General features: G+C 37.0%; 1 protein-coding gene across 2 annotated transcripts in view; it reads right to left on the bottom strand.

The window, feature by feature from the left end:
* Positions 1 to 25195, bottom strand: part of si:ch211-278j3.3 (E3 ubiquitin-protein ligase RNF19B) — a 35604-nt gene that overhangs the window by 8766 nt on the left and 1643 nt on the right. For both annotated transcript variants that reach the window (XM_007256642.4, XM_007256643.4), the window contains exons 2-7: positions 17055 to 17467; positions 11983 to 12437; positions 9361 to 9563; positions 7993 to 8140; positions 3388 to 3550; positions 1159 to 1273 (exon numbers count right to left, since the gene is read on the bottom strand). In XM_007256642.4, the coding sequence (XP_007256704.3) occupies positions 1159 to 1273; positions 3388 to 3550; positions 7993 to 8140; positions 9361 to 9563; positions 11983 to 12437; positions 17055 to 17210 (1240 nt within the window). In that variant the 5' untranslated portion in view covers positions 17211 to 17467. The remainder of the gene's footprint in view (positions 1 to 1158; positions 1274 to 3387; positions 3551 to 7992; positions 8141 to 9360; positions 9564 to 11982; positions 12438 to 17054; positions 17468 to 25195) is intronic.

Here is a 25195-nt window from a genome sequence, read left to right as displayed (position 1 = left end):
ATATTATATATATAATAATGAATATAATATTAATAAACTACAAACCATAAATTTACATTAGATTGAAGGCACTCGAATCTGCTAGCTGTCTCCTCTTTTTCAGTCTAGACAGCTGACTAGAATGATGAGTTTTCAAATGACTAAACAGATAAGTGACCTTGAGTTTTGAGTTTCAGGGCTGCACCTCCATTAAACATCTGTCGCAAACTGCAGTTCCACATCTTTAGCATTTTCATTTTACAGTGCTACAATGTTTCTATTGAGTCAAATGCAAAAGTTTTGGATTACATTTTTTTGTTTTTAAAATAAATGTGTAAACTGGCCAATTTTCTGTAGGAAAATACTAAACATGACGCTGTTAAGCATTTTTTTTTATTTGCTTACTAAAAGGCAAAATCAACATCTGAAATCAACTCCAGGATCTTTAATCTGAAATTAAATAATGCGCATACAGCCAGTCATCCAATTATGTTTAGGCTTGTAAAAATATAGGTAAAAAAGGCTGTAACTCTTTTTGATAATCCTTAAAACTAAAGCTGAAAGTATATTCTTTTCAACTGCATCTTGATTGCTTCATGTCAATTTCACTGTCCTCAATTGCAGCATTACAAAAACTGTGTCACTGTCCAAATACTTATGAACTTTTTAGTACATCCACAGTTAACCGAGGTTGTCCAAATGTTTTTTTATGACGTTCTTTTGAGTATAAACAAAAATGTGCTGATTGTGCCTAAAATATTTTTACTTTAAGTTATTTTTTTCTATTTACTGCCAAATAGTGCTCTGCTAGCATGTGTATACATGGGTGCATTCAGTGTTTTACTGTCGTATGTGTGTACAGTGATTTCCTCCCAGATGGAGGCTCCTAGCAGGAGGCAGGGCTTGTCGTGAGTGTGATCTAGTGCTGAGGTCTTCCATTGGATGGACAACATTACACAGAACTCTTAGTCAGCGATTTCTATGTGCTATAAGCCAACAGTATTAATTACAGGCTCCTGGTCAAGGGCAGTATCCATCGTGTTCCAGAACATTACCACTTCCCTGTGGATTAATTTATAGCGCTAACCCACTGCGCCAAAAAGAGCGTGAGCAGAGGAATGCAGCATATATTACAGTGAGAACTGAGAGAGCACTGAAAAAGAAAAATGAGTTTCTTACCCACAGTAGTGGCCGCTATGACTGGAGACACAAACACTGATGTCATGACCCCGCTGGCCACTGTCAAGTAATGTTTACTTCCTGAGATATTGTTTTTCTTACAGCGACTGTGGACCTGAGGAACATAGACACACAGAAAAACGAGAGACATGAGAAAGGTGAAATTTTTAAAGAGCGTAAACTCAAAGCCGTGGATTTTGCACAAAGAGCAGTAAAAGCACAGGTCTTAAGTTGCTTATTACTTAAAAACAAATATTAAAAATCAGAAGCAGATCATTCAGACACACACAATGTAGGGCAGGTGTTGAAAATTAAGTTTGTCCTTAGGCCAGATATTTTCCAAGTCATTAAGTGGCGGGCCACAGAGGGTGGGGTGGAGTGGTTGGAGTAGTACAGACTTGTAGCTCTCCAGCCCAGAGGGTTGCTGAACCCAATTGCAGAACAGTTGTTCTCAAAGGAGGTAAACTAAAAAAGAAAGGAAATTAAATAAATGAATAAACACACCGCTCCTCATGCGGGATTGAACCTGTGTCGTCAGGGTCGCCTACCAATGCACTACCACTGTCACGGCTAGTGAATTGGGACACGACCAAGGAAAAAACACCCTTATAAGCACAAGAACGGGTAAAAAAACGAGAAACAAACTAAAGTCAGAAACTAAAGTCACACAGAGCGCAACAGAGAGAGACAGGGGAAACAAAAGCTCGCCAGAGAAGATTTTTTTTATTAAATCGTTCATTATAGTTCAAACAACATCACGGGCCAGATGTTTCATGCTTTCAGGCCAGATCTGGCCTGCGGGCCACCTATTGCTGACCCCTCATGTAGGGTGTTAATGCAGAAAGATGAAACAGCTGCTTACAATTTGCAAAAGCACTAAAAAGGTAGCTGAATTGTGCAGTTTTTCAAGTCAAGTCAGGTCATTTTTTTTTCTAGAGCACATTTAAAAACCACAAGGGCCAACCAAAGTTCTGTAGAATACAGAAGTACAAACAATTAAATGTATAAGACTAAATAACAAATAAGATATAAGATAAGTAAACAAGAATAGTCTAGATTTCGATTATATAGATTATTTTCAGATCCTTAACAGTTAACATGGGTTTGAGCTTATAAATATGCAGGATCATACTATAGGGCCCTATTTTAACAATCTATAGTCGAGCCATTAATCGCAGGAAAATTACACCTTCAGCAGCTCAAAATATGCAAAACGCATGTACTAATTATCTTAATTAATCATTGGTGTGTTTTGACTGTAACATGAAATAAACCAATCAGCGTGTCACTTTGCTTTGACTTTGTCGGGTTGGTATTTTAAACGTGCAGCAGAAACTGACCTGCTCCCTCATGCTGTGAAGGCACATGAGCAGGTCATTTATGGGAATAGCGATGTTATTTTGTTTAGTATTCTGTTCATTGTGTTGACAGTGCTGCGTGCTCTTATGTGTGTAACGAGCGGAGATGTACACACTCTGTGGCTGCGCCTTTGTTGACAATTTACTGCCAAGATAGCAATGAATGTCTGACTGTTGACTGTTGTCTAGGTTCTAATCAGTCAGTGATGTACCTGTGTTAATAAACTAATTTTACAAAAATATTTAGTGTGTACAGTGTGTACAACAGCAAGCATTAATAATTATACAAACAATACCAATAAACCTCCACAGTAAACAGTCAAACTAATAAGAAAAAATAGATTGCTTTCAAACTAAATACTACTATTAATCCCATATAGATTATATGGATTTTTATTAAGTCAAAAATTGTAACACTATTATAACAAAATGTCAAAATGTCTCACACTTGTGTATATTTACAGTTGTCGTTTCTCCTTTAATCTTCCCTTTTTACAGTATTCTGTATTTAAATGAACATTACCTAATCAGATTATTGTTTTTCTTGAACACAATACATAATGGTCAATACTGATCCCTCCAACATTAATCCAGAAACAGCATTCCTGCACTGATTTTCTGTGGAAATACAGACTTAAGTAGGTAGCCATGCTATAATGTGAAGTATACCAGGGCTGACCCATCCGCATAAATTTACATTTATGTTTTTAACAGCGCTCATAATAAGGCAGATGTGGCCCCACCCCTGGCATGACCTTGTCTTTATGATCTACCCAGAGCTCTTAAACGCTGCTTGATCTATCACAGCTCAAGGCTAGTGGTAATATATGGTAGAATAATACAACAATGCAGCAGTTTACGGTCTCCTTACCTTGCGGCCCATGTATATAGGGATGCCCACTATGATGACTGGTATGGCAATGCCTGCTATGAGTGAGATCACTACTGGAGCCCCCAGCAGCATCCCCACCTGCCACAGGACCTTCCGCGTCTGGGACCACGGCTTCTTTCCCCAGAAAGTGCAGCCTGAGGGACTGTGGGAAAAAATTAAAAACAGACAAAATTTGTTGGTAATCTGTTAATCAGTGAAACATGTTTCTGTGAATGTGGGGAGTAACATAATAGAAAAACTCCAAATTTCCATGTGTGAGACAACAATCAGATTTTTTAAAAAATGCTTCAGTTTCAGCATGTTCTGTCACCTTTTTCATGAGTGCTGTGTTAAACACTGTATGCTTAATTCCTGGAGTTCCGTTTTTACAGTCTGAGAAATTTGAGAATACTCCAGTTAAGTCTATGGGCCTTACCGTACACCCTGCAAATCCCTATCTTACACTCTGTCAAAAGTCTATTTTCACACTGTGTGCATGCTATGTTAAAAAAGCATTGGAAATTAAGGAATATATCTACGCTGATGGCCCTGGTGGTATGGAAGTGAGGTGTGTTTAGAAAATTATTTGGAGTGTTTCTATCTTGGCAGCAGGAAATACAGTTGCGCCACTGACTGATTAAAACCCTGACAATAGGGAATGACAACTGGCACACCGATTGGTTTATTTCAAAGTACACCCAAAACACAATTATGACTAATTTAGAGAATACATACAAGCTTCTTGCACGTTTTGAGCTGCGCAAGGTGTACTTGTTTTTGCACCCTCACGATACCAAACGCCCAGACATGCCCTGAATCCAGCGGCGCCATTCGCACTTGACCAGTGCGCTTCACAGCGCTAAAATAGGGCCCTGTTTAGGGTTTTACCGTCTTAAAGATTTTGGAAGTAATTCTTTCACAACAGAACTTGTCAACAATTGTCGGCTGCACACTACTGGTGAGCGTAAAAAAATCTAACTTAGCTTTTTTGGCCAGAATAAAACCCACAAACATACATATCATCTGTGGTTTGCCTGAGCCATAAATTAAAATGACGGCTTTATTCATGTGAACAATTTGGTCTGTATCCTCGACAAGGCTGAAATTGTGGTAGTTATGGTAGTTATTTAACAACCTTAACAAAGTAATTATCCTACAATAATTGTATTACAACAATAATTAACAAACCCATTTAAAATTCTTTTTTTTTTTAAAGGCATCATGGCAAAAATGAGCCTTTTGTTAAAATGTCTCATAAGTAAAAAAGAATTTTCAGAATTGTTGAATGGATAGGAAAAACAAAATTTAGTCTAGAACAAAACACGCAAAAGGCATGTACTAATTCTTTTAATGAATCATGGGTGTGTTTTTGGTGTAATGTGAAATAAACCGATCAACATGTCACTTGCAATTCCCTTTAAGAGTCAGGTGCTCTCTGACTTTGGCGCATTGCTACTTTAATGGCGCTTAAACACTTCTGCAATTCTAAGCAAAGAAAACTGACCTGCTCACGCACCTTTACAGCGTGAACGAGCAGGTCACTTTCCCCTGCCGAGAAGTGCACCTCACCTCCAGACCACCTCGCCCAACAGCATAGACATATTCACAAATGTCTTTTTTTAATTTAAACCATGCAGGCAAAAAGCATGAGAATAGACTCTTTGTGAGGTGTAAGATAGCAATGAGCACTCGCACACCGCAGGGTGTAAGATAGGGTCCAGAGTGTGCACTATTATCTCATTTGTTGGTTTTGTACAATGATAGACTTAGTTAAAATAGCAGTATTTTTAACATTGCTATCAGGACACATTACATGCTTACACATATTATTATTATTATTATTATTATTGGGAGTCACTGCTATATCAGTACTGTATTTTTATCATTCACTCAACACATATCTGTGGTGAGCTGGACTACGAATCAGATCTACAATGAATACGTGTTTATATTTACCAGGAAAAGGATGTTTACTTTATAAAGCTCCAAGTCCTACTTCTCTGATGAATGATTGATGGACCCTCTGAAATGACCTGAACTGGGCAAACAGGACGGTCTGTTTACAACCATTTTAATCAATCCAACCGGTTAAAGCTGAGGACAGAGTGCATGCTGGGAAAAGGCTGTATCAGTAGGAATTTTACAGTTCATTGTCTTTTATAGCCAAACACACACACACACTCTCACACACACATAAATACACACACAGATCGATATGCAATGATCTCATCCTCGATTAGCCTCATACCCTTTCTGAATAATGCTCCTCGCAGTTAATGTCTGATTTTGGTTCATTCTGCAGCTCAGAAAAACAGCTAATGTCACTATACACTCTCACAGCACGGTTCTGCAGGGGTTCCTTAGTAAAGGTCAGTAATGGTTTTATGTATAAAAAAAAAACAAAAAAAAAACACATGATCCCCTGAAATGTGTCATTTATTCTTTGCCTGGTTCTTTAGATATAATAAACCTCTTGGATGTTTTAAACAATTGTTTAAAAAGCACCAAAAAATATTTTTTGTTGCCTTGTGTTACAATATGGATGTTATTTGAATAAAATGGAGGTGGATGGTGATGTCCAGCAGCAGAGCAGGGTTAAAGAGGACAGTTCTGAGCAGTAGAAAATGAAGAGCTTGTTGTTTAGCGGAGCTTCACTTTGTCCTTGTTTGCTTAAAAGCGCTCGGACAAGGAGAGGAGGACACACGTCAGCAAGAGACGTGAAGAGCTAGAGCCAGACTTTCACCAATTTAGCACACACACACACACACACAGATCATCCTTCACTGCCAACTCAACAAAGCAAGCAGAAACACCACAGTCAACAAAACTGCTTCAATCAAACCTTATAAAATCTAAAACCTGCTTTTATTCTTTACTATTATTAAATCAGTTCGGATCAATAAACAGTTTACAGTTTACTTAAAAACAAAAATAGCTCTTAATATGCAAGACTGCATGCACGTTCCCTAAATAAAGCCTGCTTGCTTCCAAACAGTCGTGAGGGTTTGGTTTGCACAAGCATGGAAATATGAAGAGATTTTGTTGATTAATTGATGAAAGTCAGCACTGGCTGGTGCCCAAGAGCGGAAAAATCAATGATGCCCTCAACTTCAGTGTAGCGATAGTCCAGCAGCAAAACATGGACGCACGGCTTCTCAGCAACTAGAATTAACCCTCTGAATTCCAGTGCAAAATAACAGCTATTTCTACTCTCATATATATATATATTTATATATATATTTTTTTTAATTATTCAAAGTGCTGCTCCAGATTTATCTGTAAGAAACGTGATTTACCAAAGCTGAATATTTGGACTTTTATTTTATTCATGTAACAAGCTTTTATTTTTATTAACCATAGAACTATGTCATTTGATTTGTCTTTTAATATAACCTTCACAAAACAATTCATGGCACAATAAGTTTAAAAATGTATTTGTTTGGGCATACCCATATATTGGTGCTATGCTGTAGCAAAACAACTAGTTAATGCAATTGCATGACATTTTAATGAGATGTTCAAATGTGTATTATAAGCAGACGTTATCCTGGGTACAGTGACAATCCTGTATATAATATAAACTCTGTAACTTTAGATCTGGATAATAAGCACTTTTCTTATAACTTCAATCATAATGAAATCAAAGAATGAAATATGTATAAAAGAATAATTATCACTAATGTGTTGTAAAGGCAGGCTGCATGGCTAGATGTTTGATTTTATACTTATACTTTATATTGATTTTATGGTAGTAGATGTAGATGTAGATGTAGTAATGTGCTTTCTTGATTTCATTTTTTACAATCTTTTCAAAATAAGTACAATTTTACTAAAAGAAAATTTTAGTAATAAAGGCAAGCAAGTGTGTGAAATGGCTACAGGAGTCCAATTTCCAAACACTAGACAGAGTTGTCTGCACTTCCCACTCCTCCCCAGACACAGTGTCCAAAATGCCAGTCTCTACTACACCAATAGTGAGGGTAAATTACCCAGCTATGGTAAGCAACCTTACTGAAGCTCAGTGATTACCTGTTTAGCAGAAAAATAGCCAGGTCACCCATTACCATGGCTGCAACACATTGTTTGTATGCCTGGCAGCGCTAAGTGTGGAAATGTGACTGGGGGAATGAGGGTGGACAGATTCTGAAGCCATATCCCACACAGATTACTGTGAAGTACTGCATAGTTTAAGTAAGAAAATACTCTGATGACACTAGCTCTCAGTGCTTTAACTCAGCATGTTTCTTTAATGTCTGATGATACATCCTGATCATTTTATGAGTTTCTATAGAAAAAATAATCCTTAATGATCCTTTAATAGTAACGAAATTATTAATAGATAAAAGATGCTTTCATTTGCCAAGATACATTTTGTTGCACTGAAGATATGTGACACCTACAGTGAATCAGTGTATTTGGTTTTAGTATCAGCACCATAGGAGCTCAGGTTACACATGTAGCTGTAAGGCGTTGTTCCTTACAATGGATAGCATGTATTGATAACTGGAGAAGCCTTTGTTTATGCATGCATGCATGCGTGTGTGTGTGTATGTGTGTGTGTGTGTGTGTGTGTGTGTGAGAGAGAGAGCATGTGCTGTTGCATACCTGAGGTAGTGCACGTCTGTGATCTCCTGCATACACAGCCAGCAAAACTGACAAGCACACACTGTGCAGTTCATCCGGTTACAGCTGCCATCGTTGGTCTTCATGATATAGGCACCACAGCGAGGACATGCTTTAATCTCCTCCGCATCTGCAGCACACACACACAACAGCTGGAATCACTCAGAGCACGAAAACCTCCACTATATATGTCTCAGTATGAATATGTGTCTCAGTATGTGCTTAATAGAGGTGTCCAATATGACAATATGCTACCTCTATCATAAATTATGCCACAGCAGACCTTTCTGAGAACATCATGTGCATCATATACAACATCAACAGTGAGCTGTCCTTAGCTTGGCAACATCAGACTATTTTGTTGTCTTCTTCTGAGATAATGTGGGCAGCAAGGCACCAAGACAGCATTTCTTGCGTTTTAGACAAAGATATATTAGCTCATCTTATTTGTATTGTTAATTATATAAATTGTATGATTGTCTTCCCTATTTGTCTTTATTTGCATTACATTATTCTTCATAGCCTTTTATTATATTTTATACAGTAGACAGTACTTTACTAAATGTGGCAGAACTGGTTTACTGGTGCATTTTTTCTAAAACTCCTGACACATATAGCACCAAATTGATTAAACTCAGCAGCATCACTGCTATCGGTGAAAATGTGTATTAGTGCAGTGTTTCATGACTTTTTTGTATTAATGTTATATTTTTAATTTTGTTATTATTAATGTTTTCTAATATAGCAGTCTTGATACGCTACTGTTTACTGTATAAAACTATGTTATATTCACTAAATACTAAATAAAACTTATATTTATTTTGTTACAGTAAAGAGTACATTTTATTTTAAAAACATAATATTTTGTCATGTTGCCAAGAATATTTCTATTGCAAAATGACCCTGAAGTATCATGATATTATTTTAGGGTCCTATCGTCCACTCCTAGTTGCTAGTCATAATACTATCTATGCTAAGTTTAGACAGGCTTTTGGGAGGTATGATAAGGAATTGGAGCATTTAAATTGTAATATTTAATGCATTTAGCTATTTATCCTTCATACGTTGCAGACACAGATGTGCAAGTACACACATACACAGCTTGTCTAGTCCCTAAACATGAACCTATTAAGACTATGCCTAATCCCAGGTATGGGTTAAAGGGGGAATAAAGCCTCACAGCATTGAGCTGTGGAGAAGTGCTCCATCAAGTACTTCTGGGATGAGTTGAGGAGTTGAGGATGAGGTCAGGTGGTGACCATGCATTTGCTTCAATTAATGAAATCATCAGTGCTGCACTTTAAAACAGTAGAAAGACAAAATAATTAACTGCAGCACTTTCTGCTGTACCTCCTCCTGGTTCCTCGCTGAAGACATACAGTGTGGAGGCATCAGCACCAGAGGTGTGGCGAGCGCGCTGTCTCCTGGCCTGGTCACACGTCTGGTCAGGGTGCCAGAGCTGACGGCAGTGGTAGCAGAATTCAGTGTCGCAGCCCTCTCGACCGCAGCTCAGCTTAGGACACTCCGCACAGCCATAGGCGATCACTGCATAACTGCACAAACAGTACACACACTTACACATTAGAGCATATAGAAACAGACAGACAGACAGGTATAGGCATCTAACATTCTCATGTAGGACTCACATGGGTGAAATGTGCGCTAGGTAGGTTCCAGATGGGAATGGAGGAGCCCTAAGGGTTATTTGTACATGTGTTGTTTCTGGGACTCAGTTTGGCTTCTGGATCCCCTTTTTATAGCCCACCTTAATCTCACATGGGACCCATCTAGACCCCATGTGAAGTGTACAACCCAGCTGTGGCCCCTTACTGAAATTCATATTCAAGGCCAACATGGAACCAGTAGAGAAAAAAGTTTCAGTTTTCTGTACATGTTTTCTGGATAGGTGTGTGGGTGGACAGGTTGGTTGGTAGGTATGGGTGGGAATCACAGGGCATCTCATGATACAATATCATGATACATTTCCTATCACATTACTAATTCTGTGATACCCAATATATTGCAAGGCAATACTCTGGCATACTTCACGACATCTGTGTTAATGAAAAGGATAAGAGCAATTATAGACTAATTGTTACAGTTTCACAGAATTTGCTAGCCAATATTCTTCACTTCAGATTTCCCCTTATTCATTTGATTAGCACCGCCATGTTGAGTAATAAAGCAGTAACTTTGGTAAATCATATTTGTGGAGTCTTAAAAAGTTTAGAGCCGCTATGTTTCAATAATAATGTGTTACAAACGAAAACAATATAATATTTGCGATATTGATGTTGGTAGGTGGGAGGTAGAGTTTGTTGGTTGGTAGAGTTAATTGGTTAGTTGGTTGGTGAAAGGGTGAACTGAGCTAGTAGTTGCATAGGTGGTTGGTTGGTACATGAAAGGGTGGTTGGTCAAGTTGGCTGATTGTTAGGTGGGTGGTTGGTTGCTTGGTTAAGTTGACTGGTTTGGTAGGTTGGTTGGTTGGTTGGTTGGTTGGTTGGTTCTTCCATAGGTGGGTGGTTGATTGAGTGGGTTACTTGGTTGGTACATGGGTGGATTGGGCTGGTAGGGGGATGGGTATTTGGTTGAATTGAATGGTTGTATGTGAATGGGCGGATGGTTGTGTTGGTTGGTTGGTTGGTTGGTTGGTTGGTTGGTTGGTTGTTTGGTGGGTGGTTAGTTGAGTTGACTGGTTTGGTAGGTGGGCAGTTGGTTGGTTGGCTGGTTCTTCTGTAGGTGGGTGGTTGATTGAGTGGGATACTTGGTTGGTGAATGGTGGATTGAGCTGGTAGGTGGATGGTTGGTTGGTTAAATTGATTGATAGGTACGTGACTGGGCAGTTGAATGAGCTGATTGGTTGGCTGGTAGGTGGGTGGATGGTTGTTAAGTGGATGTGGGTTAGCTGAGTTGTTTAGTTTGTTTTTTGGTAGGTGGTGGTTGATTGGGTTGGTTGGTAGGTGGTTGGTTGATTTAGCATATCGGTTGGTTGGTAGGTGGGTGGTTGGTTGAGCTGGTTGGGTGGGGGTTAGCTGAGTTGGTTTGAGTTTTTTTGTTGGTAGGTGGGTTCGTGGTTTGTTGAGTTGGTTGGTTGGTAGGTTAGAGAGTAGTTCAGTAAAATCTTAGAATCTGAACTCTACATTAAGTATTTTTCAGTTGAGTACATCTTGCAGAAAGAAAGAAAGATCTTGAAGAAAAAATGTCATGGTCAGAGGCTTTTGGTCTTTTATAGTCTGTTATGAAGTGTGACTGCAGGAGATATCTTATCCTGCACTGTTGACAGGAGAGAACAATCATCTCACCGGTCAGCCACAGCTTCCCTGAACTACACTGGTTCTGCTGCTGTGAAGAAACCCAACACTGTCCTGTAGAGCTATACATAATGCAACAATGAACCCTATCACACAGACCCTGTGAGCTACAGCATGCAGGCTGTAATATAATGAGCGTATGAATTAAATTAGCTTATATAGTGTGCAAATGTGTAATATTTGATAGTTGATAGTTAAATAAAGGCCATTGTCAATTTATCATTGCTTGCTACCATGTTTTCTTTTGTTTGTGTAGACAAAACATTCATTGCATTTAATATCTTAAATGCTAATTATATTTTTTTCCAATTTACAGCTCTGGAAAAAATCTTCCTCTTGATTATATTCCAGAGGTTTTCAATTTGGTAAAATCAAAGAAACTCATAATTTTAAGTGGTCTCTTATATTTTTCCAGAGCTGAATAATGTTGACATATCAAAACATAGACATACACACCCATTTAGACTATTAATTAAGTGGTGCTGAAAAGTGGTGCTTGGCTTTGGCCAATACCTCTTAATTTCCTGTTATTGATCATGATTGATTATAGTAATTTCAAAATTGTATTGATGCATGTTAAATCCAGTGTATAAATAATGTAATGTAATGGCTATGTAATGGTGAGTGATTTGTCAGTCATTAGTTGTGTTATTGTGTTAACCTGCAGTCCGGCGCGGGGCACCAGCGTGTGTCGGGGTCAGAGGCAAGAAAGCGGCGCAGCTGGAACTCCTCAAAGCGCTCCAGCAGGGCACCATCGTCCAGGATTGCTCGGACGTCCGGCGGGGCCAGAGCCTCAGGGCACTGCGGGCAGGCGATGCCCACTCGGCTCTCCGAGATCTCAATGCGCAGGTACTGGCGCAGGCAGTCAGCGCAGGCTCGGTGCGGGCAGGAGGACAAGCGGGGGAAGTGACCGCGAGGCTGGCTTAGCAGACACAAGGGACACTCCACCAGGTGCTCCAACAGCTGCTCCTGGCTGGATGAAGACAGAGACAGGACCCCTGTGGAGCCGCTGCTACCGCACTCTGCCACCTGCTGCTCGCCCCCGACCACTTCGCCCTTCGCCAGACCCCCTTCACCACTCTCTCCACCATCCTCTCGCTCACTAAGGCTCGGATCCTAGAAGAAAAAATAATGAACACACTGATGTGAATCAAACCCTTTTTAATGTCATGGGTTTAAGACTTTACATATGAAAATGACCTCTGCTCTGATTGGCTGTCCTGTTCTGTTACTTACTGAAAGAGCAGACTAGGCTAAAAAGTAGTAAACTATCAGGTTTTGATGGAAGTCAACTTTTCACTAGTCATATGTAATTTTAGAAGCTTCCAGAGGGAGTGGAAGGGTTTCTGGGGAGAGTTTGGTATCAGGGTAAACACCCCCTTTAGGGGTTTGCGGATGTTGTGGGATTTGGAACTGTAATGTTGTCACTGGACAAATGTTCCACTGTTACAAAGGTACAATGTAAGTTCATATGGTTCTGAAAACACAATAAAAAAATTGGAGTAGTAGACTTTAACAGAAATCCATAGATATATTGGAAAAAATACATTTCCGTCACTTTTGTATATCTGCCCCTCTAAAATCTGTAATAACACATTTGTTTTAGCAAATACACAATTGTATCACTTTCCTCATAACATTTGCTACAACATACAGTACCAGTCAAAATTTTACACACACCTTAAATTCAGTGGTTTTTCATTGTTTTATAATTTGACTAGATTGTTTTTTTTCCTATGGAAAAAATATATATGTTTTATATTTTACATTCTTTAACGTCGGCACCACTTAGAGAACAGATTTGCACATCTTGGCTAGATTTTCTCAGTCAGTTTATGAGGAAGTCACCAGGAATGGCTTTCAGTTAACAGCTGTACTTGAATTTCTTGCCCTCTTAATGTGTTTAAATTGGTGTACAGTGAATAGCCCTTTTTGAGTAATGTTCTAATCCAGATTATGGATTACTCAACTATGTAAGGAAAAAATATACTTTAAGAAATGAAGGTCAGTCAATTCAAAACCTTTCCAGAAAAGTATCCTAAAGTGCATTTGAAAAGATAATCAAAATTGTTATGATGAAACTGGCTCTCACCAGGTCCACCACAGGATAAATTCATCAGAGTTACCAGCCTCAGAAAGAGCAAGTTAACAGCACCCCAGATAGAAGCAGACTTAAAGGCACACTTTTAAGTTACTGCATTATTCCTTTATGTGTTCCTTCATAGTCTAGATGACTTCAGTATTCATTTAAAATGTAAAAAAAAAAAATAATAATTTCTTACCAAGATTTAAACAAGACTCCAAAGCGAGTCCTGAGATTGTTTTGTAAGACAGTGCCAACTCATAATGATAGCTTGAGTGACCTCTATTTCAGAAGTATGGTCCAGCAGATAGTTAGATACTGACAGTGTTAAGCATTCAGATATGAACAACCATTTGTTCTATATGCATATACTTATATAAGCTAAAAGCCTAAATTATGAACAGTAGCTGCAGAATGTAACATTTGAACACCTGTTCTGGACTCATTTTTATGGACATTTTAAACAAGTTAACAAGAATGAAATGAAAAAACTTTCAAATAGTATGCACAAGGCACAAAGCAGATGAACAATATTGGATCACTATGCTAGTGATCTTCAGGCACTCAGGTGGCACTGAATTATTACTGCATGTTCCTGAGCCGATGGAGTGATTTCTCCATAATTTTGTAAGTGATATTATTCACTGTAGATAGTGGGATATCCAAAGTATTTTTAATTTTACATTGAGGAACATTTTTGTGAAACTATTACACAAATTGACAATGCAGTTTTTCCTCAGACTGGTGAACTTATACACATGTTTAGTTTATTTCTAAGAGAAGTTGCCAGTCTATAATGCTCTTTTAATACCCAGGTATGTTAGTTCATTGTAAACTGCTCCTATTCCAGCTATTTTTTTTTACTAGTATCACATACTTTCTTAGTATTTTCTTGGCCCTGTCCCAACTTTTTAAGGGCTGCTGCTCTAACAAGTATAAATTAATTTCATGGTTTTCAAGACATGGTAAAGTGTGTTGCATTCAACATCTGCTATGTGTCTTATTTTCTATTGTGAATAAAATATGTGTCAAAGAAATGTTTTGTATATTTTTGTTTGCCATTTTACACAGTTTTTGGAATTGGAAAGAGTTTTGAAGAAGCTTTTAGTTATGTTTACTTGCTTGTGTGTGTATGTGTGTGTGTGTGTGTGTGTGTGTGTGTGCATGCGTGAATGTGCATTCATGTGGATGGGGTAAAATGTAGGGCTAAACCACTCTGTTTCCTGGCAACAGCAAGGAGACACTCACAATAATACTAATTAAATAAAATATCAGAGTGAGGGGGGCGGGCAGAAGTGCATGTCTTACCTAGCAACAGTGTTAAATATGGTATTCCATTACTAACCTTTACAGCCTGTTGATAGCAATATCACTTCTGTTTATTATGATGCAAGTCAAGATGTGGCTTCAGGTTTCTTTGAACTGAGCTTTGTAAACAGGCTAAACCACAGAGAAAAAAGCTACATAATATACTCTTTTAGAGTAAATGTGAGATATATTGAACATTTGTGCTTTCATAAGTAACACAAAAGCTCATCTCTGAGACGAGATAGCAATGTTTTTTGTTATACTGCTTTTAAAGATCACATTCTTTCTCCTTCTTCTGAGATACTTGTGTAGAGGAATGAATGTGAAAATATTTAGAGGTAATCAAAGGGTTGTAATTTAGTGGAAGCAAAAGTTCTGGCAAGAAATAACTTCTGCTGGACTGTCTACAAACCTATTAGCATAAGCAAACCTGAGAAACTAAGAAAATATCCTGAAAAGATCCAATTTGAGAATGATCCCACTCAAAACGCAAGGCGTAAACAAAAAATAATTAAACTAGTGCTGTAATCATTTATGTATTAACACATACAATGATATGAAAACTATAACACAGATTAATAATTTTACCAAGTTTGGCCCAAAATTTTCCCTGTAATTCAATCTTATTACACATACGTGTGACATATTAGTGATAGTTTTATTTAGTGATGTAACACAGCATCACTAATGTTGAGTTCAGGAGCTATATTTATTTTATTTTATTTTACTTCAAATTTTTTCATTCCATTTTCTCCCCAATTTACGAGGCCATTTACTCAACCCACTCATTAGGACTCCCCCTATTACTAGTGATGCCTCAAGACCAGGAGAGTAAAGACTAGCACATGACTCATCCGATACATGTGAAGTCAGCCACCACCTCTTTTTAAACTGCTGCTGATGCAGAATTACAGAGTAGCATTTAGGCAACCTAGATTACTTAATTAGTCAATGCAAGCATAGATTACATTTTAATTGATGTTGAAATCTGGATTAAATCTCATAACTAACTATCACTGTCTTACTCCTCCCTCCTATTCTAATTTTCTTTGCTTCCCTCTCCCTCTCATTTTGTTTACAAGGAATACCAGCAAGTATGAGCATTTTAACTTTATAACATCATTAGTTTAAATATATGATAGCATGTCTGTAATCTTGTTAGTTTATAGATGCTGAATGAAGCAGGCAATGGCCCACTTTATGAGGGCTGAAGCCACTGCCTCACTTCACTCTCAAACCCCTGAGAACGGCCCCTGTAGCAAACAGCTCTGAGAGGACGCCATGCCAAACATGTGACTTTTACTCCCTCTATGTCATCGCCTATTTCTGTTTCTATTACCATTTAACGTTAATATCTCTGTAGTTTCTCCAAGACAACAATAAAATCAGATAAAGAGACAAAGAGGACTTCAGAATAATTCTCCTCTTAATTAAATGTGTCTCTTAAAACCTAAAACAGTTTTAGAACAGATGAACTCAATGAAGTCTTACCTTCTGCTCATATTTGCCAAACCAGTTGTTTACTAAAGACAATATGAACTCAACCATTTCTCACTCAAGAGCAAGAGTTGTTTCAGTTTTGATACAGGGAATGACCCTTTAGAGTTTTTTTTATGTGTCTTAATAGCTGCACATCTAACAAACATATGCAAACTAAAGCTCTCTAATTTTGGACTCATTATGAGAATAATCAGTTCACTGGGCAAATAACCAATTTAGCATGGAACAGTTAAAGTAAAAAAAATGCTACTCTGGCAGTGCTGTTCTACACTGTGTGCTTCTACACAGTGCTTCACAGCGCCTCTAGTGGTGTGGCGGTATGAGAAAAACGCATACTAAATTCTAAAGCACTATCGCACAGCATATTTTTCTCTTATTTTATTATTGCCAATTCCCACCCACAGACAAGGACTCCCTGTGATGTCAGATAACAGACTGAGGAAGAGAGGGGGAGAAGCATCTTAATTACTCAGAGAGAGTAAGGCCAATTAGGCTCTCTCGGACTCCCAGCCACAGATGGCTGTGGTATCACCAGGGGTCAAACTTGCAATTTCTTCATATTGAGGCCACTGTTGCAGCTTTTTGAAGCTCCTTTTTTAGTTAGTGTGTCCAGCAGGTGCCAGAGGTGTAAAACAGGGACCCAAAGTGCCCAGTTTAGGTCATTATTACTTTCCCAAATAATTACAATACTGTCAGATTACATATTTCACTTCTATTTGTTCTAGTTTTCTTCTCAGTATTTAAAAACTGTAAATTAATCCATCAGTTTTAGTAACAGATGACAGATAAATTAATTCGATTTGCCATTGAATTAAAAAAGTTACATTAAGACACTTTCTTACCTGTTCAGCCGGCTCCTGCTCGTTGGGTGTTAGGGTAATGGCCACCTCTTCTCGGCTCGGCGTGGTCGGTTTCTCAGTCTTCGGGTCCGATTTGGGCTTGCGGCTGAAAAAGCTGAGGAAGCTAAAGGGTTGGGACTGCTGCTTGGGCCTCTTCATAGTAGGAAGTTGGACAGACCAGCCAAACCAGCATGAGCAAATCAGGTTCTTACTGTTTATGAGCGTCTGTATATGGGAGACCTTTACGGCTCACCGGTAAGACGTAGTAGATCAGGCATTATGGTAGAGTGAGAAAGGCGTCCATTAGAGGTTTTCCCAGTGGAGGTCATCATCAATAATAATGATAATCTGCACTTTTCCCCAAATCTTCTGTTTTCTGTATTTTACAAGTAGATGAAGCATAAATTTTAGCCACCCTGAAAAATGAAAAGAAAAAAAAACGTAAAATACATTATCTGGAGAACAAGAAATGAGTTAAACAATGCTTATATAATAGACATATCTTTTTTGATTGATTATTGTTGCTCTTTTTTTTAAATATTAATGTGGTTATACACAAAGCTACCAAACTCAACTACCTCCACAAAGTCAGTTCATCACACGTCTTGAACGACACAAAATGCATTGAGCTAAGTACCAAGTTGTCTGTTCATTTTTAATTATTTAATTATTAAATTTAAATAATTTAAATAATAATTTATGTCACAAAATAAACAAGTACTAAATTGCCATATGAATAATTTTCATTTAAATATGCATCTTCTATAAAATAAATTAACCTAAAAAGGTCACACAACAACAATTCTGTAATTAATCATAATTAAGTTTCTGATTTATTTTTTTGTTTTGTTTATTTATTATTATTATTTTTGAATGCTGACAGCAATAATATTGCAGTGTGGTTTAGGCCTAGCAGACTGGAGCATTTTTACTGTATTATAATATCTCAAAGTAGTTTTGATGCTTTTTAAACTAGAATATTTTAATGTATTGAGTTTCTGAGTTCTAGTGGAGGAAATAGAGTAGCTCAATATATTCCTATTTTTTGCAACTTCCACCTTGGAAAGAGGAAACCGTGTGTGTGTGTGTATGTGTGTGTGTGTGTGTGTTTAAGAGAGTGTACTCATGGAGTTTTTGATATTTTTGATATTTTTGATATTTTTGATATTTTCCATCTGATTCCAAACCTTTAAAAAAAATCCCAATTAGATAGTCCAAAAAAATGATAAGGATAACATTTATTTTAATCCCCTTGATATTTACCCTATGAAAACCCAACAAAAACGAGAAGGTCTCTTAATAGTTTTTTTCCATATATTGTACATTCTCAAATCAATCATTTGTAAAGATCTGCATGGAGAAGAGTGTTGAAGAAATGCTGAGAGTGGAGGTGTCTGCAGCACAGTGTATGTGGGCAGTGAGCCGGGAAGACACGGTCAGTAAAGGACACCAAGAATCATCCATGTTGAAAGACCAGCAGCTAAGCAGCAGCCCAGCTATAGTCATGTTTACTCAAGCTGACTGGAACAGCTCGTTATAGAGAGCAGAGAACCTGGAAAAAACACACCCAGCAAAACCCTGTCCTGCATTCAGACATGCTTACCAGAAACTGAACTGTGTTACTGTCACAACACGACCAATTCCAATCCCATGATTGTGCTGTGTATATTTGGAAAATACAAAAACAGCCAGAGGCTGAACAGACCAGTATGAATTCTTATTCCTTAATGGGAGCATTACTGAGGATCCCTCTTTCTCTTCCTTTGTTAACATCCTTTTCCCAAGAAGAGGCTCCTGGGGTGGGCCTGAGCTAGAACTGGAGGAAGAAGCTGCAGGCAGATATTGCATCATTTAACTGCCTAATAGTGAGCAAGAGAGCAGCGTCCTGGGGATTCATGGAAATCCTTGTGGGAGATAAAGTCGAAGTGCCTCTTTAATATTTTACATGCTTTTTTTCCCTGACCATATTGCTCATAGTTTCCGCTATAGATTACATAAGATTAATGCATTCAAATATACAGGACATACACAGCTGGGTGAAATAGTTAAAGCATTCATATAACAGTTCAAATAAAACACTGTACTGCTAAAGGAAATCCCCCACACTGTGCTTTGACCCAAGTCTGAACCTGACACCCAGAATAAATCTGCATCTTCCTGCTTTACTTCTGCTTTACTTACTTTATATTCATTTTATATATTCAATAAATAAGCGGTCTGTACCGCATATCTATCACGCAAGCATGTATGATTAAAAAATATCTGTTAGAGTTTATAATGATCGTGTTCAACATAAAAAAAATCTCACTTTGCCTAATATCTCCGATGAGGATCGGTGATTAATCCAGTGTATAAAGCACTAACTACTTAGCACTCTTTCAATGCTTCTTTCAAAGTAACTTTCTGTGACTCATTTACTGCTTATTTCTCAGTTTTCAGTCACAAATACACATTCTGAAGTATAATAAGCTCTGTATTGTCTTTGAGTTTCCCCACAACTGTATATACCGTACATGAGCTCAGAGCCTGTATTTTTTTGTGTCCACATGATACCAAAGGCACACTGACATGCTCTTAATCCAGCTGAGTGATCCACAACTGACCGGTGCTCTATAGATCCCTAAAATAAGGCTCTTGGCTCTGACATGTATCTGTGTGCAACTATATATTGAACAATGAGTGCATTTACATTATATTTAAGTTTGACATTTTATGAATTTTAAGAATTTTGCCAAAAGACCTATCCTACTACTTTCCCATAATGGGATTCAGTGAGCCCTTTAGAGACACTCATATTTTAATATTTGAAAACATCAGCAGAAATAAAACTGAATAAAACTTAGTAATTAAGCTGTGTCCCCATATTTCTATTAACAAATTATTCATCTTTAAAAAATACAGTATTAAAAAAAAATACACACACATATATATATATATATATATATATATATATATATATATATATATATATATATATATATATATATATATATATATATATGTGTGTGTGTACTGGATAACTGTACTCCATATAGACCTCATGGTTTATTCTGAGCATCCTTAAGATGTTGTCTCTTACTTGTACTAAGAACACTGACTGAAGTGGTCACATAAACTCTAGGTAAAACTATTTCATGTTTATATAATGATAATTTAATTTAATTACAAAATAATGTAATTTTACCATTTTAAATAACAATGAACTTATTTAAAAAAAATCCTAAATATGTAACATAAACAAAATAAATATGCTCTTTCTAAATTCAGATTAATAGATTTACTAAAAAAAAAAAAACATAATGGGCAATATTGAGGTCAGCAAAAATTATTGAGATGTGTGTATATATTGGACGAAAAATGTAATTATTGTGACAGAACAACTGTTTAATAAGATCTGTTTTTTCTGTGTATGATACTTTGGCTAGTTTCAGTAATGAAATGAAATCAGTATTTGTCTAAATTATATGTAGTATAGCAACAGGACCTTGTATAACCACGAGATTTTTAACACATACAATATCAAAACCAAAACACAAAACAGTGCTGTACCCAGAAATATGCATATTATTCCACCCCTTGTGCTGAAGCAGTGAGTGTGCAAATCGTTCAGTCAAAGGTTGCATTGTACTGGAAGCAAATGTCCTGCCAAGAATTAACTTCTGTTGGATTGCCTACAAATGCAATAACATAAGTGGTAGAGACTAAAAAAACAGCCAGGACAAACCATCTAGGGCTTCTACAGCAATTTTCTCTAAAGATGCAGATATTAATTTCTTTATACAGACCATATTATATCCTCACATGTTCTTAAAAACCTTTTTAAAGTGGACATGATTATGTCATATATTTTCATAAGAAAAATATTGCATGCTTTGCTTGGGGGTGTAATAAAGTGTAGGACAGAAATTGTATAACCTGCATAACCAGAAGTGAATTTCCAGATGCTGATTATTTAAGCCAAAAAAAAATAAAATGCTGCACTGTCACTTACTATATCTTTTAGCCATTGTTAATACTGTTGTTTGCTATATATCCAGAAGGCCTTGTGTCACAGTGTGGGGAACAATCGTGTACAATGCCAGATCACCTTGCTCTTAATTACAGGCACTTTAACAGCCCAAAATTATGTCAACCAGGCCCTGCAACCAGTGATCATACTGTTTCTAAACACACACACACTCTTGTGCGATGTTCTAACAGGACAGTGTTCATCCACATACTGCTGCTCTCTCAGGAGCTTGCCTTAAAAACACATTTAATATGCCATGGTCAGCCACATCACCAGATATAAAAAGGTATTTGAACTTATAAATGAGAACTATTCTACGTAAGACATTTTTGTTGAAATCTTTGGATATGTATGCCAAAATTAAGCTGTAGAAGATAGTGGTAATCAACAATAATAATAGCAACAACATGAGATGCCATATAGTGTGTAGTATCATCATAACCCTGAGGCATTTGTGATACAAATGTAATTTAAGAACCTTTTGAAGGAGAGTTTCATATTTCTTTCTAAATGTATTACATGTTTACAAATGACAAATATAAAACTCTCCTTCAAAATGTTATCAAATTACATTTTCATCACAAATTATATTCTGATTTAATTACCAGTCCTGGAGAAATTTGCATTGTCAGAATTGTTCATGGAGAGGATTATCATCCCCTAAATGTTTTCTTACAGAAAATAAATTAACTACATGATTATGAATATTTTTATTTTTTTCTAAAGCCTGGGGCATTATTTACAATAGTTTTAGATAAGTATTTGGCATTAAATTTATTTATTTTTCATTGTGGAGTGGTACATACAAGTAATTTTAAAGCAAAATAGTTCCAAAAGAAAATGACTTTTCCAAATACTGAAATTCTATTCCAAAATCCATTTTTTATTATATAACCAGTATCGTATAGTATTAAAAAATGGCTACTAGGCCTGTCACAAAAAGATTTTTTTGGTGGAAAATATATATTGTCCCAGAAATTATTGCGATACACAATATGTTTTTTATTTTAAGACTATTAAATGTCACTGACATAATGATAACAGAACAACAGACAACTACATTTTTATTAATCTTTTATTATAATTAATTTGGGAATTATATACTTATTTCTTCACCTACTGCAGTCCACACTATGTGTATGAAGTCACAGTTATTGAAGCATAACTGGCTAAAATACTGTTTACTGTTATATGTGAATAAACATACAAAAACACAATAGACGATATCACGGTTATTAAAAATGATTGAGTTCATGTTCATTTATTGTACAATAAATCGATATTGCAATTATTGTGACAGGTCTAATGGCTACATTTGTGTTGCAGGCCATGTGAAAAAATGTTAAAGAAATGTGCTTGAATTAGTTAATGTTTTTTTTTTTAATGGACTGTTAATATAAATTACTTTGATTACATCTCAATGACTTTGATTACATCTTTTTAATTTCAGTTGAATTTCCCTCTAAGCTAATGGTTTCGTTATTCAAGAACATCACTTTCAAAAATGCACACAGACTCACAAGATTAAGAATATTACAAAGATCTCAAAAGACTCAACAGAGCTCAGCTCCTATGTATACTAAATACAACACACAAATTACAGCAAAACTCTGCATGCAGTTCTGTCTCAGTAAGATTCATAAATGATAATGGATGTGGTCTGACTACACACTCAGTCTTGCCACAAGAGGGGCATAAAAGTGCTTTCCCTGCTGCCCTGAAAGAGTCTCTCAAATGCTATTTTTGGGTAGTGTACCTCTTGGTGAGAGATCACTGCCTCTAGACATGCCTCTACAATGCATGCCAAAACATTTACCCAGTTCTCAATTTTTTTTGAAAAAAAGGTTTGGACTGAGAAAGACACAGTGGTTGTTGTTGAACTGCCTTTCATCTAAGCGTTTCATCAGCCAGCCATTGTGACCTTCATTTGCAGTGGTGTCCTGAATGAGAAACCTAGACTGCTATAGCCTGAAACTGTAGTGTCTGTAGCCACAAATCAAGACAGGATCTGTTTGAGACTTGATTATGGTTAGATTAGAGTATGGAGGTTGAGAGTATGGTGACTGCTTCAATCATGACTTTACTGCAGAGCAACACACCACCCCAACTGCTGGTGTGATGATCTGGGGAGCCATTGCATGCAACAGTCGATCACTGCTAGTAGTGATACAACGAACACTAACAGCTCAGTCAGATGTGCAGGACATCCTGCGGCCACATGTGCTGCTTCTAAGGCAGGGCTTCCAAATGGCATTTTTAGCAGGATAATGTTCACCCACACAAGCAAGGGTTTCCCAGGAATCTCTCCCCCAGAATGCAACACTTATTTTGCTTGCCTGGTCACCAGGTTTAATCAAATCAAGCATTTGAAGATGATTGATGGGAGCAGCTGGGATGCCAACTTCAGTAACTTGTGATGAGTGCACTTCAGTAACTTATGTATGCATCTATGCCCAACTATATCAAATCTTGTATATATGCTTGTGCCAGGGTGCTTTCAATTGTCCAGTTTTCCCCAATAAACAAATCATTTTGCTCTAATTTGTGCCATTCCATTCCAACAACATCTTGGTGCACTATTTTTTGTGAATGATTGTATTTTGAGCAGGTTTGAGGTCACTAAACATTTTGCAAACTTGAAATTTTATTTGAAGCATAGACTGACATTTATCATACTTAAAATGTACAAAGCGGCCATTCTGAAATGTTATGAGATAATTGGAAGATATTATAGTGTCAAGAGTTTTCGTCTCAGGACATAAACTAATGCCAGGCTACTCAAACACCATTAAACAATCAGCTCAAGGTCTGAGGCCCCTCCATTTCCTCTGACGTGCCTAACTGCTCTCCCTCCCTGCCTCAGCTAAAAGCTGATTAAAAAAGAAAAATTTTCCCAAGCCACGTAATGCGGTCCAGAAGCAGCTCTCTTGGAGTGAACTGGACTTCATGCACAAAAGCAAACAGGCTACTGTTATGAACCCAAGAGCCCTGCAATCAACATGGAGAAATTCCAAAACTCTGATTAACAAACAAACCATAGGAGAGGGGAGAAAATAAATAAAAATCCTGAATAAGAAAGACTCTATCTCTCTCTCCTTTTATGTCCATGCTGATGTCCATGAGAAAAAAAAAAACATCTTAATAAAAAGGTTAGGGCCTTACAGCAACACACACTTAGCATGCATCTACTAGCTCTGCCTAGAGAACAAAAGTACTTTCATAACAACAAAAAATATATATCTCTTTAACAGTTTCTAGGACCCTACAAAAGGATTTCCTTAAAACTTAAATTTTATGCCAATTTACTTTCACAACATTTTTAAAAAACGTACTAATCACCTGTTTCTGAGCCATGGAAATATTCTTGAATTGTTGTGAGAATGGCAGAAAATATGTCCCTAAACAGTTTCTGAAACCTTTCATCCTGGATTACAATGTCCAAGCCATTCTGAGGATGTGTTTGTTTAGGATTAAAAAGGATTCTTGGAATAATGTGAGAACATTAGAATAAATCTTAATTAATAAAATGATTTAATGGACCTTATAAAATAATGTCTACAATATTACTTTTATATATGTCAACTTCAAATCCATTCTGAGAACTTAAGAAGGATGTGGCCATATACATGATGAAATTCTTCGAACACTGTGAAAGCAGTAGAGATCCCTGGACACAGTATTTGTAACTTTATTAAACGTCTTTCATACCATAACTTCTAAGAAGTGCTGAAAACTTTCAAAAGCTGAGTGATGGGGAGAACACTGAAAAGACATCCATTAAATGTTTTTTTAGGATGTTCAAAAGCTTTGTTTGTTTTTGACTACTAATGTTGATTTTGGAACATTGGGAAAACATCAGAGTAGATGTTCAATGACCAGTTTCATGGACCTTACAAAAAATGTCTACAGTGTTACTTTTATATCTGTCCACTTTCAACCCACGCAATGGGGACATTTTTTAAATGCTGTGAGAGCACCAGAAAAGACATCCCTCGAATGGTTCTAGGATCTTACAAAATAACTCCTTTACAAAGTTTCTTTCATACCATAACATCTCAGCAATGCTAAAGACATTCAAAATCTGATGGGGAAAATGTCACATTTCTAGGACCTTACAAAATAATGTCTTTACTAT

The sequence above is a fragment of the Astyanax mexicanus genome, chromosome 1 (genome assembly GCF_023375975.1).
Source record: "Astyanax mexicanus isolate ESR-SI-001 chromosome 1, AstMex3_surface, whole genome shotgun sequence".
NCBI classification, from domain to species: Eukaryota; Metazoa; Chordata; class Actinopteri; order Characiformes; family Acestrorhamphidae; genus Astyanax; species Astyanax mexicanus.
This window is presented reverse-complemented; position numbering and strand designations above follow the sequence as displayed.